Genomic DNA, 14,309 nt, shown 5'->3' on the forward strand with positions numbered 1-14,309 from the left:
CATGCCCACCTTTCTCGAGGCCTTTGCACTTACTGTCCCTTCTTCTTTAAAAAAAAAAAAAAGAGGGAGAGGGAGAGAGATAGAAACATCAATGATGAGAAAGAATCATTGACCAGCTGCCTCCTGCAGGCCCCCTCCTGGGGATCGAGCCCACAACCAGGGCATGTGGCCTGACTGGGAATCGAACCGTGACCTCCTGGTTCACAGGTCGGGTAAAACCACTGAGCCACTCCAGCAGCCAGGCTGCACTTGCTGTTCCTTCTGCCGGGAGCCCCTTCTCTCACTTCACATGGCTGCCCGCTTCTCGCCCTTCAGGTCTGAGCTCGGAGGTCCCCAACATCCCCTCCTCAGGGAGACCTTCTCTGATCACTTTTTCTGTAGGCAGCTCCACCACTCCCGACTTAAAGGCAATCACACCAGCCTGTCTGATTCCCCGTCTGAATTCTCTGATTCATGGTAAGAGTCTGAGAGCAGCAAGCTTGTCTGTCCTCTCAGACCACATCCCGCATCCTAGAGCCTCAGCAGACCCAAGGTGAGTGCTCATCAGTATTTACTGGATAAATGAATGGATCCTCCTCGGAGCACCCTGAGGGCAGGGCTTCCATCTCAGCCTGAGAGCTTCTCTCTGGCTGGTGGCTGCCTCAGAGCAGCCCTGCCCACCACCACCGACCTGGGGCTCCGGGAAGGACACAGCAGGGCCCTCCTGAAGCATTTTAATGTCGAAGTAAGGTGGTGATAAGGCTGCCCTTTTGAGACTGAACCAGCTAGTGACCTTGGACAAGACAAGCCCTCTCCCCTGGCATCAGTGTTCCCTGTTGCTAAAACGAGAGGTGAACTAGCTGGTCTCCAAGGTCGCATCTAGCTCAAGTGCTGCGTCACACCCTCTCCCCTCTGCCTGATAGTCAATGTCTCTGAAACAGACTGGTGTTGAGGGCGGGGTGGGGGGGGATGGGGCACCCAGGAGAGGCTGTGGTTGTAGGAGAAGCCAACATCTGGCTGGCAATCAGGACCCTGAATGGACCAAGGGCCTGAAACTGCCTTGAGGGCCCCTTCCCTAACTCCCAGGCCATGGTACCTAGGTGACGAGGGAGACTGGGTTCTGATCAAGATGGGAGTGGAAGCCCCTGCTGTCCAGAGCTGGTCAGTGAGCAGAAAGGGGCCAGCTCCTCTCCCTGCCCGGGAGACACCGTGGGTGGGCTTCAGGGGCCACCCAGAGCCGGGGGACAGGCTGCCTGGCAGGCAGGAGTAGCCATCCTCAAAGGTTGGGCTAGAAGGGGCTGTCTACACCTGGTTGCCCTTCCTCAGCCACATAGCTGGCCCCTGCTGCCCCTCCTAGTCACCAGTCCTGGTCTACAGCCACTTGCTGACTCTCCTCCTTGGCCCCCACCCCCCACTTCCTTTCAAGGTGCAGCCCGTCTCTTGCCCTCTCCCTTCTGTGCTCCCAAACCTGGCTGCAGGTGCCGAGCACCCCCTGATGGACCAATGCCCTCCGAAGTGGGCCTCCATCCTGAGCACCACACCCTCGGAGCCTCTGTCCCCAGAACACCTCCACCTTGGGACTCCACAAGACCCCGAAGCAACCTCTTGGCTTCTTTTCCCCAAACCTGTGCCTCCAGTGCCCATGGCTCAGGGCAAAGTCCACTACCCACCACCCCACAACCCAAGCTGAGACCCCGGGAGCCTGTGCTACCTCCCCCTTCCTCCCTCACCTCCCAGCCATCAGAAGCCCCGGCCTTTCTTCCCCTTGAATCTCTCTAAATTGTCCCCTCCCCTCAGCCCCATGGTCAGGGCCCCCATCCTCGCTCACCTGGACAACAGCAGGGGCCTGGCCTCTTCCTGTCACAGGATCAACACTTACCTCCTGGCCTCATACACCCTCCACCTAAATCCCTGCCAAGGCTTGCCCTGAGGGACAAGGCCCCCCGAGCAGGCACCCAACTCCCCCACCTTGGCTTCCACCTCTTGCCCTGGCTCCCAGCCACCCGCCTTTCTCCAGACCATCCAGGAGGGCATCTCCCCTGTCAGACCACTCTCCCCCCTCCCGGCTTGGTGGATTCTCACACATCCTTCATGTCTCACCCACCGCTCTGAGGCTCGGGCCACCTACTACATGCCATTGCCCTGGACACCCCCATCATAACCATCAGGCACTCCTAACTGTTATGCAACTGAGCTATTTCTGCTCGTCATGAACCCCAGCAGGGCAGGACTGGCCTGGATCCCTCACTACGAAATCCCGAGAACCTCAACTGAGAATCAGGGCGGGCCACACCCTTAGTCATTATCCACGGGCTGGATGGGGACACAGATAAGCCAATCCTGCCTGGATGACACATCAGCCCTTGGAGTAGAACACGGGTGTCTCCATCTTACAGGTCAGAAAAGTGGGGCTCAGAAGGCAAGAGGCCTTCTGCCCAAAGCCTTATGCTTGATATGTGGCCGGGCAGGAATTTAAGTCTGCCTGACCCAAAGCTTATCTTCTTTCCAGGTACAAGACCCCTAGGAGGCAGGGTGGAAAATTCAAGTAACAGCAATAAGCAGAACAGCCCCCCCAACCCCCACCCCCCCCATGCCAGGCACTGGGTAAATCCATCTCCTTTGATCCTCAGCAACAGGCGTATGAACTAAGGAATATATTAGCTCCGAGTACAGACGAGGGAATTGAGTCATGGGCAGGTGAGTCACCTAAGCTTCCCCAGCAATTTGTGTTGCAGTGAAGAGACAAGCCCAGGTTATGGTCACCACTCTGCTCAGCCTTGCCTGGGCTGCTGGTGTGGGAGGGGGAGGGGACAGCAGTGGGGCTGCCTCTCCTCCCAGCCGCTCAGCCATGGCCCTGGCCTGGAATGGAGGTTCAATCTCCACAGGCCAGGGGTCCCGCCTTCTCCTCTTCGGACCCTGGTTATCTTCCCCCACCCTGCACCCCCAGGCCCAAGCCCCTTCGTCTCTCACCTGGATCCCTATGGCAGCTCTGAACTGATCTTCTTTGGCCTCCATGGTGGCCCTCTCTAATTCACTCCCCAGGCAGCCATGAAAGAGGCCCCGGGGGCTGTCAGTTGCCCTTAGGATAAAGGCTGAAACTTCTGCTGGCCTTGAAAAGGCTGACCTCTGCTTTCTTTGGGGGCCTCAGCCCCTCTAAGAGAATCGCCCTGGCCTTGCTCCCTCGTCTTCCATGAACATGAACGGCCATTTTGGGGTGCTCTGCCTACCAAGGATCGCTGTGACTGGTCTTGTCAGAATCCCAAGCACAACTTAACCGGATCCATCCCACAGAACAGACCTCTTTTTCGTGAGTTCGTTAGGTCCCCAGAAGTTATTCCCAGCACCTAACCTCTACCCCTCCTGCTACCGCCTCAGCCGGTTCTCTCTGGCTCCAGAGGCTGTGGGGTGAGGAGCGGAGAGTTCTGCTGGATCCAGCTTCCATCCATCCATCTTCACCTCATTCCTCCAGCCATCTTACCTTCCCCTTGTTGGTGAGGACCTGCTTATAATACAACCAGCCTTCTCTCCTGATATCGCTGAGGGGTGTGTCCGAGAGGTCAGAGGTTGAGTGTCGCTTAGAAGGAGCGTCAGCCTCTTCGGAAGTGCCCCAGCTATCCAAGGACTGCAGCGAGACAACAGAGGGCAATGTAAGGTGGCTCCTGCAGTGCCGGCCTCTGGGGAGCCCCATGGGCCACGCACAGCCACCAGGGCCGGGTGCATGCCTGTGCTCTGCCCTGCTGCTCCGTGTGGCCTCGTGGCCTCGCTTGCCCTCTCTGAACCTCTGGGTTGAGGTCATGAGACACATGTGCTAGGGAAGCCAGAAAGGAGGAAAGGCTCTGACCAGCAGACCACGTGCCTCACCACGCCAGAAAAGCCAACCTGCAGCCACCCGTGATTTTATAGACATGAAGAAATTAAGGATACAGAGGAAGTAACTGTGTCAACACAGAGTTAAATAAACAGAGGAAGTCAGAGCATGAATGAACACAGAGTTAGTGGAGCAGGTAGTCATGTCCACAAAGAGTTAAGCAGAGGAAATGATAGTGTCAACAGGACTCCAGCCACAGAGACGACGCGCCAGAGGGAGAGGCAAGCAAGCAGAGGCTGTTATAAGGAATAAGCCGGGTGAAAACACCATCCAGGTGCCGAATGAGCCGAAGACAGCGCGCGTTTGGAATCAAGACGGCTTTTCCAGTCCATCCAGAATGAAGGAGTTAAGACCATTTCAGAATTGGCCCTGTTTCCCCAGGTTCTGAGGCTGGGAACTCTAGCTTCTCCTTCATTCTCAACCTTGTGTCCCCGCCCTGCCCCCCTACTTTTCAGAGTCCCCTGAAGACACCGCTCAAATACAGACCGAGTGCCTCCCTAGTGCGGGCACTGTTTCAGGTACCCATGGAGATCAAGCAGCGAAAAGACCACATAAATCCCTGCCGTCATGGAACTTACGTTCCAGCCGGGAGACAGGCAGGAAAGGAGATGGGTGTATAAATTACAGGACATGACAAGTGCGAAGGAGAAAAACAAACTTGCAAAGGGAGACATACAATGTCAGGGGTGGAGGCTGGAAGCTCAGGGACGGCCTAAAGAAACCTGAAGAAAGTAAAAAAGTGAGGCATCCGGCTGAGGTGGGGCTGACGAGAGGACATTCTAGACGGGGGAAAGACTAGTGCAAAGGCCGTGGCTGGGAGGGTGTGTGGTGCCTTTAAGTGATGACAGAGCCCACAGAGGAGGGTGGGACACGTGGTGGATGAGGGTGGGTGGGTGCAGGGAGAAAGAAAAGGGCAGGGACCAGAGGAGCCCATTTCAGATGACAGAGGTCACAGGCCTGGACCCTAGGCCAAGGCCCTGCCCAGCACTCCAACACCCTCGCCTGCCCACACACGCCACTCACCCCATCAGTAAAGAAGCTTCGGAGCATCCGCAAGCTGGGTACTCGGTTTGGCAGGCGCCTGGGAAGCAAGGACCGAGAGTGAGGGGTGTGGGAAGCACAGCTAGGACCTGAACCACCCAAGCCCCAAGGCTCAGAGGCCGTCCAGGGCTCGCTGCCCCGGTGTGTAGAGGACCCCAGGGCTGGGAGCCCCGCCACAGCCCAGGCAAGCTGGCTGTGATGGACCCACCCCGTCCTCACCGAAGAGCCTTGCCCTCGTCCCGGAAGGTGTTGAGCCCGTCATCGCAGGACTTGGAGCGCTCCGTGGTGATGGCCAGCAGGTAGGAGGAGCGGCGGCCGGCCTTGATGCTGCCTGCAAAACGCCCGCATTGGGCCAAAGGGTCAGTGGGGCCGTAGGCTGGGGGCTTCCATGGAGCCCTCCTCTCTGGGCAGGGCCAGGAGCTGGAGCCAGCGAGAAGAGGTCAGACATCCAGTAGCAGGCCCAGCAGAGACTGCGGCAGCGAGGGGGAGGGTGGGGATGGGTGTGGGGAGCACTCACTGCAGTCCTTGGAGTAATGGCGGCCGAGGGCAAAGGTGAAGGTTGGGGAGGATGGGCTGGTGCCCAGGACGGGAGCCGAGTTCATGGCACTGGAGACCACAGCAGAGGCGGGGACGTGCTTGGCTTGTAGGTCAATGCTGGGGCTGGTGGGCTCATCTGCGAGAATGAAGGGAATGGTGGGTGAAGGTGGCAGAAAGCTGGACCTGCCTGTCCCCCACCCCCAGCCTTGCCTCTGGGCCCAGACCACATTCCCAAGGCCCCTCAAGTCTCCAGGGCCCTGCTGACAACATGCCCACAGCCAAGGTGCCCACCAACCAGACTGTTACCATGGAGGCTCGGCCCCTGCCTTCCCCAGCACACCAAGGGCACCCAGGCAAGGGGTTGAACTACCCTTCTTAGACCACGCCCCTGAGGGCAGGGGCTGTGTCGCCCCAACCAGACTGGGGGCTTCTTGGGGATAAAGACCGTCTCCTGCTTTAGCTGCAGGCTCCTCAAAGGGAGGGTTGTTTCCCCTCAGACTGGGAGCTTACTAGGGCTGTGTCTGCCCACTCAGACTGAGGGCTGGCTGTGGGGGGCCTGGCTGTGGGGGGCCAGGCCTGGGGCTCCCCACCCTCATTCCCACAGCTACACTCCCATGAGCTCATGAGCCTTGGCTCCATTTCTCAGCTCCTGGCTTCCAGTCCCATGACTTTGCATCCAGTCTTTCTCCCAAGCCCCTAGACCCAGCCCAGCTCACCCTGCTCCCTCACACGTGCCTCAGATTCAGCAAACCCGAGACCTTTCCCTGCCCTCCTCCCTCCCATTTCCAAACGGAGGCATCACGCTCCAGCGAGGCAAGAAACCTGGGAGTCGCCTGGCCTCTCCACTCTCTTGTCTTTCCCTTATCCAACACCTGTCCTAGAGGCAGCAAACTTTCCGTATTCCCTCTGCTCTCAGGGTAAGGTCCAAACTCCCTGGTCTGACAAGGCCCCTGCAGACCCATTCTGACAACCTGGAGGGGCATCCTGCCCCTATCATTTCAAGGTCCTTGCATACTCCAGTCTCTCTCCCTCAACATTCTTCCCCTAGCTAACTCCTTCTCCGTCCTCCTAGGCTTAGCCAAAATCTCCTTTCTTGAAGGTTCTCTCCTTGGCCACCATCCCAATCTAGGCTATGTGGCCCTTCCCTGTCTCCTAGAGCCCCCTGTACCCCCATCACACACTCATCCCACTGGATTGCTCTTGTCTCATCCCCATGTTGGGCCACACACTCCAGGAAAGCGTGGAGCCTAGCACAGTGCCTGACACAAATACTTGCTAGATGGATGAAAGGTTGGAGGATAGATGGAAAGAACAAAGAATGAAAGAAACAAAGAAAAGATAGAAGGATGTAAAGAAGGTTGAAAGGAAAGACTGATGGAAGAGTGGAAAGGAAAAAGAAAGAAATGAATGAATGAACAAAGAGAGGAGGGAGGAAGAAAAAAATGGATGGATGGATGGATGGACAACGAAACAGGCTGATCCCATCAACACCCAGCCCAGAGCTTTCCCCATGGTGAGAAGTGGGTGGGGTACAACAGGGCACAGATAACCAAGTCTCCCAAGACAGCCCCCTGCACCGTCACTCACCAATGAAGGGGATGGAAGCCAGAGAGTCTTCTGTAGTGGCCAAAGGGGCCACCTTCCTGCCCGGGCGTTCCCCTCGCCCACTGGTCTCTGGCTCTGGGGACTCGTCACCAAATCCACGGTTCATCTGTCTTGCAGGGGGGAGCTGGACCTTGCGGCCCGTTGGCGGCTTCTGCCTCAGGACCACCTCATCTCGATGATCCTCAGCGGGAGGCTCCAGGGCCCGGGGGCTGGGTTCTGGCCGACCAACCCTGGGTGGTTCAGAGGCCTCTGGCAGGAACGGTGCAGAGGACTGGGCCAAGTTGAAGGTAGGCAGTCCTCCAAAGGGTGAGTCCCGAAAGGAGAGTGCGTGCAGGAGGCCAGTCCGGCGCTGGAATGATGGGCTGTAGCTCCGGTACCCAATGTAACCCATGTCGTCTGGGCCCTGCAGACCAGGTAGGGGTGGAGCCTGGGGCCCGGAGAGGTCTCTGGATGGGCAGGGTGGAGTGCGGGCCGATGGACGCTGGGAAGTCCAGCCACAGCGCTCGAATCGGGGTGACACCAGGGCCCCTGGCCCCAGTGCCTCAGCTGAGTGGGTGGTCCGGCTCAGGTAGTCGTCTGAGCGAGCTCGGTGCCAGCCCTCCTGGCCCAGCTGGCTCAAGGCACCCTGGGAGGTGGAACAGGGCCACGGGTGGCGGGCAGTCATATCCTCTAACCGGTCCTGGGAGGCACTGCGGACCCGAGGGGGCATGGCGTGGCACCGTCTCTCCCCCGCCCTGCGGGGGACCTGGTTGGACAGCCAGTGTGACAAGGCCTGCTGGCACTCCAGTTTGCTGGGGAGCACCCGGCTGCCAGGCTCCGGGAAGGCACGGGGTGTCCGGGGCTCTGAGGGAAGGTGGGGGAAGGCACCAGGGCTGGGGCGGGGCTGGCTCATCCCCAAAGAAGGGTTGTCCGAACGGGTGCGGACAGTAGATGGGACGCGGGGCCCCGGGTCACTCCAGGCAGCAGGACTCCGGGGGTCACTGGGCAGTGCTGAGTGGGGCTCAGGCACCATACTGGCCCAGGCAGAGACCCGGGCTGGCGGGGCGTAAGTCTTGCGATGGTAGCAGATGGGGGGTGGCTCTGGGATGCTCTGGGCCTCTCCAGAATACGGCTCGTTCCCTCTCAGGTAGGCATCCTGCGAGTAGGCCTGGCGGGGGACAGAGGCAGGTGAGCAGGGCTGGACAGGTCCCACAGGGCCCGGCTGCAGAGGCCCTGGGAGCTCAGGATGACAGGGAAGGGGACCAGGCAGGAGCAATCCTGAGTAGGTGGGGGAGGGAGGGCGTGCTCCAAAGACAGTGGGTGGAGGACAGAAATAAGAGGCCTTTGAGAGTCACACACACACACACACACACACACACACACACTCACTCACTCACTGGAGAAAGAGCCAGGATTTCTCTAAGACTTATGACAAGGACTGCCCTTAGCCACAAACATTCCGACATCTGCTTTCTGGGGTCCTCCCCCCTGCTGGCCTCAGCTGCCTTCCTGCTTCCTCATGTCCAACAGTGCCCACAGAGCTGGGAAGTCCCACCAGAGACCAGTCAAGGTGGCAAATGACAGAGAAGGAAGCCGATTAAGGGGTGTGTCTGGGGGGGAAGAGGGGATGGTAGGCAGCCAGAAAGCCCAGCTGTCCAACCTTCCCCTGGATGGGGGGCCTGGCCCTGGGCCGCTGGGGTGAGCAAAACCAGCTCCCCTCCTGCTCCCTCTGAGCCAGGTTGGGGGAGGGGCCAGACTGGCAGAGGGGCCCTGGGCCACCTTCTGCCACCCAGGCCTGGAATTTGGCTCGAGGAGCTGAGGCTGACGCTGCATTGCTGGGGAGTGACAGGGCCGGTGCCCAGGAAGGCCAAAAAAGGAGGCAGCCCCCGGGGACAGCAGCCCGGTGGCCCTACCCCAGCCTGGCCCTTGATGGGCTGCCCAGTGGCCTATCTCAGGGTGAGTATCCAAGGGTGGGAGGGTGTAACCAAACAAGCGTGTGAACACACACACACACACACACACACACACACACACACACACGCTACACCACAGGAGATACCGGAAAATACACACCCAGAAACACACTAACACAGACAGAGAGAAACACAATGAGACACACACACAAATAACTACACCTCCAGCCCCAGCACATGCATCATAGGAGGAGAGCGAGCTAACCACACCCCCGCACACTGAGCCCCTCCGGGCCAACACCGCCGGCCAGGGACGCACATACCTCTCCTTCCGGCCATCCTGCCGGCTCCGCGGGCGGGCTCCCCGCATCACGCGGGAGGCGGCAGCATCCCTCCCGCCTCCACCCTCCCCCAAAGCCTCCTCGCTAACCCCTTCTGACCACTTCGCCAGCCCCGGTCTCCGTAGCCCCCCCACCAGTCTGCCCTGCCTGCAGCTGCCCTTGGCCCCGCCGGCTCTCTGGGCTGGCGGGAGGAGGAGGGAGGACGGAGGGAAGGATGGGTGTGGAGGGGCCTCGCAGCGTCGGCGGTGGCGTCAGCGACTGCCGCGGCCCCATTGGCCTCCATCCTTGGCTCCCAACCACAGGAATGCCTGGGCCACACCCTCTGGCGGACAGGGATAGGGGGGCCAGCGGAGGCTCCCAGATGCTGACATCTGGGGCTGCCCACCCGAGACTGAGTAGCAGAGCTCCCGGTTGCTGCCCTCCTTTCCTGCCCCCCTTGTTTCTTGCCCCCCTCCAGCGGAAGAGGGAGTGGGAGGACACGCCCTAGGCCCTGCCCTGTCACCCCCTCCAGGCTGGGGGTGGGGCACCATCTCACAGCTCACCTAGCCTCAGCCTCGGGGTGTCTGGGCAGGGTGTTTGAGATTTGGGGGGAGCTGTGCACCTCTCTAGGCCCCCAGTCTTGCCTCCCCCTCGCCAGGAAGGGCCAGGGGACAATTGAGGTCAGGGGGTGGAGGTTCCCAGGGGGGCACGGGGCCAAGCCTGGCACTCTGACTGCAGGGATTATGAGAACACATCCAGGGCAGAAGCCAGCACAGTGGCTCTCAGGGCCTCCTGGGCTTGGCACTCAGCCCTCCCCTGGGGGGCAGTGACCTTGGGGGCAAGCAAGCTGACATCTGGCTGGGATCCCTGAGACCAGGGCACTGGGCACTGGGCACAGAGAACAGCCCTGGGCTCTGGGTCAAGGCTGGGAGGGGGAACAGAGAGAGGCAGCATGTGCATGCGTGTGGGCATGTATGTGTGCGTGGAGTGTGTGGGGTGGACAGGTACACATGTGAGTGCCGGATATGCTGCCTGCAATGTCCTGGTGTCTGCTGGGCCCGGTGCAGAGCTCAGGTGCGCTGCAGTGCCCGTGGGGAGGTGCTTGGACTGCACACCATGATTGTGTGAGTGCGGGCACCGGGCTGGGGCTGGCGCGTGCTGTGATGTTTGTGGGCATGTGCGCTGTGCCAACAGCGAGCGTTTCTGGTGTCAGTGAGTGTGAGAAGCTCGAGCACGTGTGTGGCGGTGGGTGCTGCACGGCGGTATCTGAGGGGCGTGGTGTGGTAGTGGGTGCCCGGGTGAGGCACGGAGAGGCTGTGTGTGGTGGTGGGTGCTGCACGGCGGTATCTGAGGGGCGTGGTGTGGTAGTGGGTGCCCGGGTGAGGCACGGAGAGGCTGTGTGTGTGTGGTGTGTGCTGCACGGCGGTATCTGAGGGGCGTGGTGTGGTAGTGGGTGCCCGGGTGAGGCACGGAGAGGCTGTGTGTGTGGCGGTGGGTGCTGCACGGCGGTATCTGAGGGGCGTGGTGTGGTAGTGGGTGCCCGGGTGAGGCACGGAGAGGCTGTGTGTGCGGTGGGTGCTGCACGGCGGTATCTGAGGGGCGTGGTGTGGTAGTGGGTGCCCGGGTGAGGCACGGAGAGGCTGTGTGTGTGGCGGTGGGTGCTGCACGGCGGTATCTGAGGGGCGTGGTGTGGTAGTGGGTGCCCGGGTGAGGCACGGAGAGGCTGTGTGTGTGGCGGTGGGTGCTGCACGGCGGTATCTGAGGGGCGTGGTGTGGTAGTGGGTGCCCGGGTGAGGCACGGAGAGGCTGTGTGTGTGGTGGTGGGTGCTGCACGGCGGTATCTGAGGGGCGTGGTGTGGTAGTGGGTGCCCGGGTGAGGCACGGAGAGGCTGTGTGTGTGTGGTGTGTGCTGCACGGCGGTATCTGAGGGGCGTGGTGTGGTAGTGGGTGCCCGGGTGAGGCACGGAGAGGCTGTGTGTGTGGCGGTGGGTGCTGCACGGCGGTATCTGAGGGGCGTGGTGTGGTAGTGGGTGCCCGGGTGAGGCACGGAGAGGCTGTGTGTGTGGCGGTGGGTGCTGCACGGCGGTATCTGAGGGGCGTGGTGTGGTAGTGGGTGCCCGGGTGAGGCACGGAGAGGCTGTGTGTGTGGTGGTGTGTGCTGCACGGCGGTATCTGAGGGGCGTGGTGTGGTAGTGGGTGCCCGGGTGAGGCACGGAGAGGCTGTGTGTGTGGCGGTGGGTGCTGCACGGCGGTATCTGAGGGGCGTGGTGTGGTAGTGGGTGCCCGGGTGAGGCACGGAGAGGCTGTGTGTGTGGTGGTGGGTGCTGCACGGCGGTATCTGAGGGGCGTGGTGTGGTAGTGGGTGCCCGGGTGAGGCACGGAGAGGCTGTGTGTGTGTGGTGGGTGCTGCACGGCGGTATCTGAGGGGCGTGGTGTGGTAGTGGGTGCCCGGGTGAGGCACGGAGAGGCTGTGTGTGTGGCGGTGGGTGCTGCACGGCGGTATCTGAGGGGCGTGGTGTGGTAGTGGGTGCCCGGGTGAGGCACGGAGAGGCTGTGTGTGTGGCGGTGGGTGCTGCACGGCGGTATCTGAGGGGCGTGGTGTGGTAGTGGGTGCCCGGGTGAGGCACGGAGAGGCTGTGTGTGTGGTGGTGTGTGCTGCACGGCGGTATCTGAGGGGCGTGGTGTGGTAGTGGGTGCCCGGGTGAGGCACGGAGAGGCTGTGTGTGTGGCGGTGTGTGCTGCACGGCGGTATCTGAGGGGCGTGGTGTGGTAGTGGGTGCCAGGGTGAGGCACGGAGAGGCTGTGTGTGTGGCGGTGGGTGCTGCACGGCGGTATCTGAGGGGCGTGGTGTGGTAGTGGGTGCCTGGGTGAGGCACGGAGAGGCTGTGTGTGTGGCGGTGGGTGCTGCACGGCGGTATCTGAGGGGCGTGGTGTGGTAGTGGGTGCCCGGGTGAGGCACGGAGAGGCTGTGTGTGTGTGGTGGGTGCTGCACGGCGGTATCTGAGGGGCGTGGTGTGGTAGTGGGTGCCTGGGTGAGGCACGGAGAGGCTGTGTGTGTGGTGGTGGGTGCTGCACGGCGGTATCTGAGGGGCGTGGTGTGGTAGTGGGTGCCTGGGTGAGGCACGGAGAGGCTGTGTGTGGCGGTGGGTGCTGCACGGCGGTATCTGAGGGGCGTGGTGTGGTAGTGGGTGCCGGGGTGAGGCACGGAGAGGCTGTGTGTGTGGCGGTGGGTGCTGCACGGCGGTATCTGAGGGGCGTGGTGTGGTAGTGGGTGCCTGGGTGAGGCACGGAGAGGCTGTGTGTGGCGGTGGGTGCTGCACGGCGGTATCTGAGGGGCGTGGTGTGGTAGTGGGTGCCCGGGTGAGGCACGGAGAGGCTGTGTGTGTGGCGGTGGGTGCTGCACGGCGGTATCTGAGGGGCGTGGTGTGGTAGTGGGTGCCCGGGTGAGGCACGGAGAGGCTGTGTGTGTGGCGGTGGGTGCTGCACGGCGGTATCTGAGGGGCGTGGTGTGGTAGTGGGTGCCCGGGTGAGGCACGGAGAGGCTGTGTGTGTGGCGGTGGGTGCTGCACGGCGGTATCTGAGGGGCGTGGTGTGGTAGTGGGTGCCCGGGTGAGGCACGGAGAGGCTGTGTGTGTGGCGGTGTGTGCTGCACGGCGGTATCTGAGGGGCGTGGTGTGGTAGTGGGTGCCCGGGTGAGGCACGGAGAGGCTGTGTGTGTGGCGGTGGGTGCTGCACGGCGGTATCTGAGGGGCGTGGTGTGGTAGTGGGTGCCCGGGTGAGGCACGGAGAGGCTGTGTGTGTGCGGTGGGTGCTGCACGGCGGTATCTGAGGGGCGTGGTGTGGTAGTGGGTGCCCGGGTGAGGCACGGAGAGGCTGTGTGTGGCGGTGGGTGCTGCACGGCGGTATCTGAGGGGCGTGGTGTGGTAGTGGGTGCCCGGGTGAGGCACGGAGAGGCTGTGTGTGGCGGTGGGTGCTGCACGGCGGTATCTGAGGGGCGTGGTGTGGTAGTGGGTGCCCGGGTGAGGCACGGAGAGGCTGTGTGTGTGGCGGTGGGTGCTGCACGGCGGTATCTGAGGGGCGTGGTGTGGTTGTGGGTGCCCGGGGGAGGCACGGAGAGGCTGTGTGTGTGGCGGTGGGTGCTGCACGGCGGTATCTGAGGGGCGTGGTGTGGTAGTGGGTGCCTGGGTGAGGCACGGAGAGGCTGTGTGTGTGGTGGTGTGTGCTGCACGGCGGTATCTGAGGGGCGTGGTGTGGTAGTGGGTGCCCGGGTGAGGCACGGAGAGGCTGTGTGTGTGGCGGTGGGTGCTGCACGGCGGTATCTGAGGGGCGTGGTGTGGTAGTGGGTGCCCGGGTGAGGCACGGAGAGGCTGTGTGTGTGGCGGTGGGTGCTGCACGGCGGTATCTGAGGGGCGTGGTGTGGTAGTGGGTGCCCGGGTGAGGCACGGAGAGGCTGTGTGTGTGTGGTGGGTGCTGAACGGCGGTATCTGAGGGGCGTGGTGTGGTAGTGGGTGCCCGGGTGAGGCACGGAGAGGCTGTGTGTGGCGGTGGGTGCTGCACGGCGGTATCTGAGGGGCGTGGTGTGGTAGTGGGTGCCCGGGTGAGGCACGGAGAGGCTGTGTGTGTGGCGGTGTGTGCTGCACGGCGGTATCTGAGGGGCGTGGTGTGGTAGTGGGTGCCCAGGTGAGGCACGGAGAGGCTGTGTGTGTGGCGGTGGGTGCTGCACGGCGGTATCTGAGGGGCGTGGTGTGGTAGTGGGTGCCCGGGTGAGGCACGGAGAGGCTGTGTGTGTGGTGGGTGCTGCACGGCGGTATCTGAGGGGCGTGGTGTGGTAGTGGGTGCCTGGGTGAGGCACGGAGAGGCTGTGTGTGTGGCGGTGTGTGCTGCACGGCGGTATCTGAGGGGCGTGGTGTGGTAGTGGGTGCCCGGGTGAGGCACGGAGAGGCTGTGTGTGTGGTGGTGGGTGCTGCACGGCGGTATCTGAGGGGCGTGGTGTGGTAGTGGGTGCCCGGGTGAGGCACGGAGAGGCTGTGTGTGTGGTGGGTGCTGCACGGCGGTATCTGAGGGGCG

The 14,309-nt window shown here is 62.0% G+C and overlaps 1 protein-coding gene across 6 annotated transcripts in view; it reads right to left on the minus strand.

Annotated features, from left to right (window-relative positions):
* ARHGAP23 (Rho GTPase activating protein 23) overlaps positions 1-14,309 on the minus strand; it is a 79,855-nt gene that overhangs the window by 25,150 nt on the left and 40,396 nt on the right. For 5 of the 6 annotated variants that reach the window (XM_036339181.1, XM_036339182.1, XM_036339178.1 and 2 more), the window contains exons 7-11: positions 7,013-8,177; positions 5,406-5,561; positions 5,108-5,219; positions 4,871-4,928; positions 3,458-3,601 (exon numbers count right to left, since the gene is read on the minus strand). In XM_036339181.1, coding sequence (XP_036195074.1) covers positions 3,458-3,601; positions 4,871-4,928; positions 5,108-5,219; positions 5,406-5,561; positions 7,013-8,177 — 1,635 coding nt within the window. Of the gene's footprint in view, positions 1-3,457; positions 3,602-4,870; positions 4,929-5,107; positions 5,220-5,405; positions 5,562-7,012; positions 8,178-9,245; positions 9,393-14,309 lie in introns of those variants that run through there. The other variant, XM_036339183.1, reaches the window with a different exon arrangement.

Source organism: Myotis myotis, unplaced genomic scaffold (genome assembly GCF_014108235.1).
Source record: "Myotis myotis isolate mMyoMyo1 unplaced genomic scaffold, mMyoMyo1.p scaffold_m19_p_17, whole genome shotgun sequence".
Taxonomy (NCBI): Eukaryota; Metazoa; Chordata; class Mammalia; order Chiroptera; family Vespertilionidae; genus Myotis; species Myotis myotis.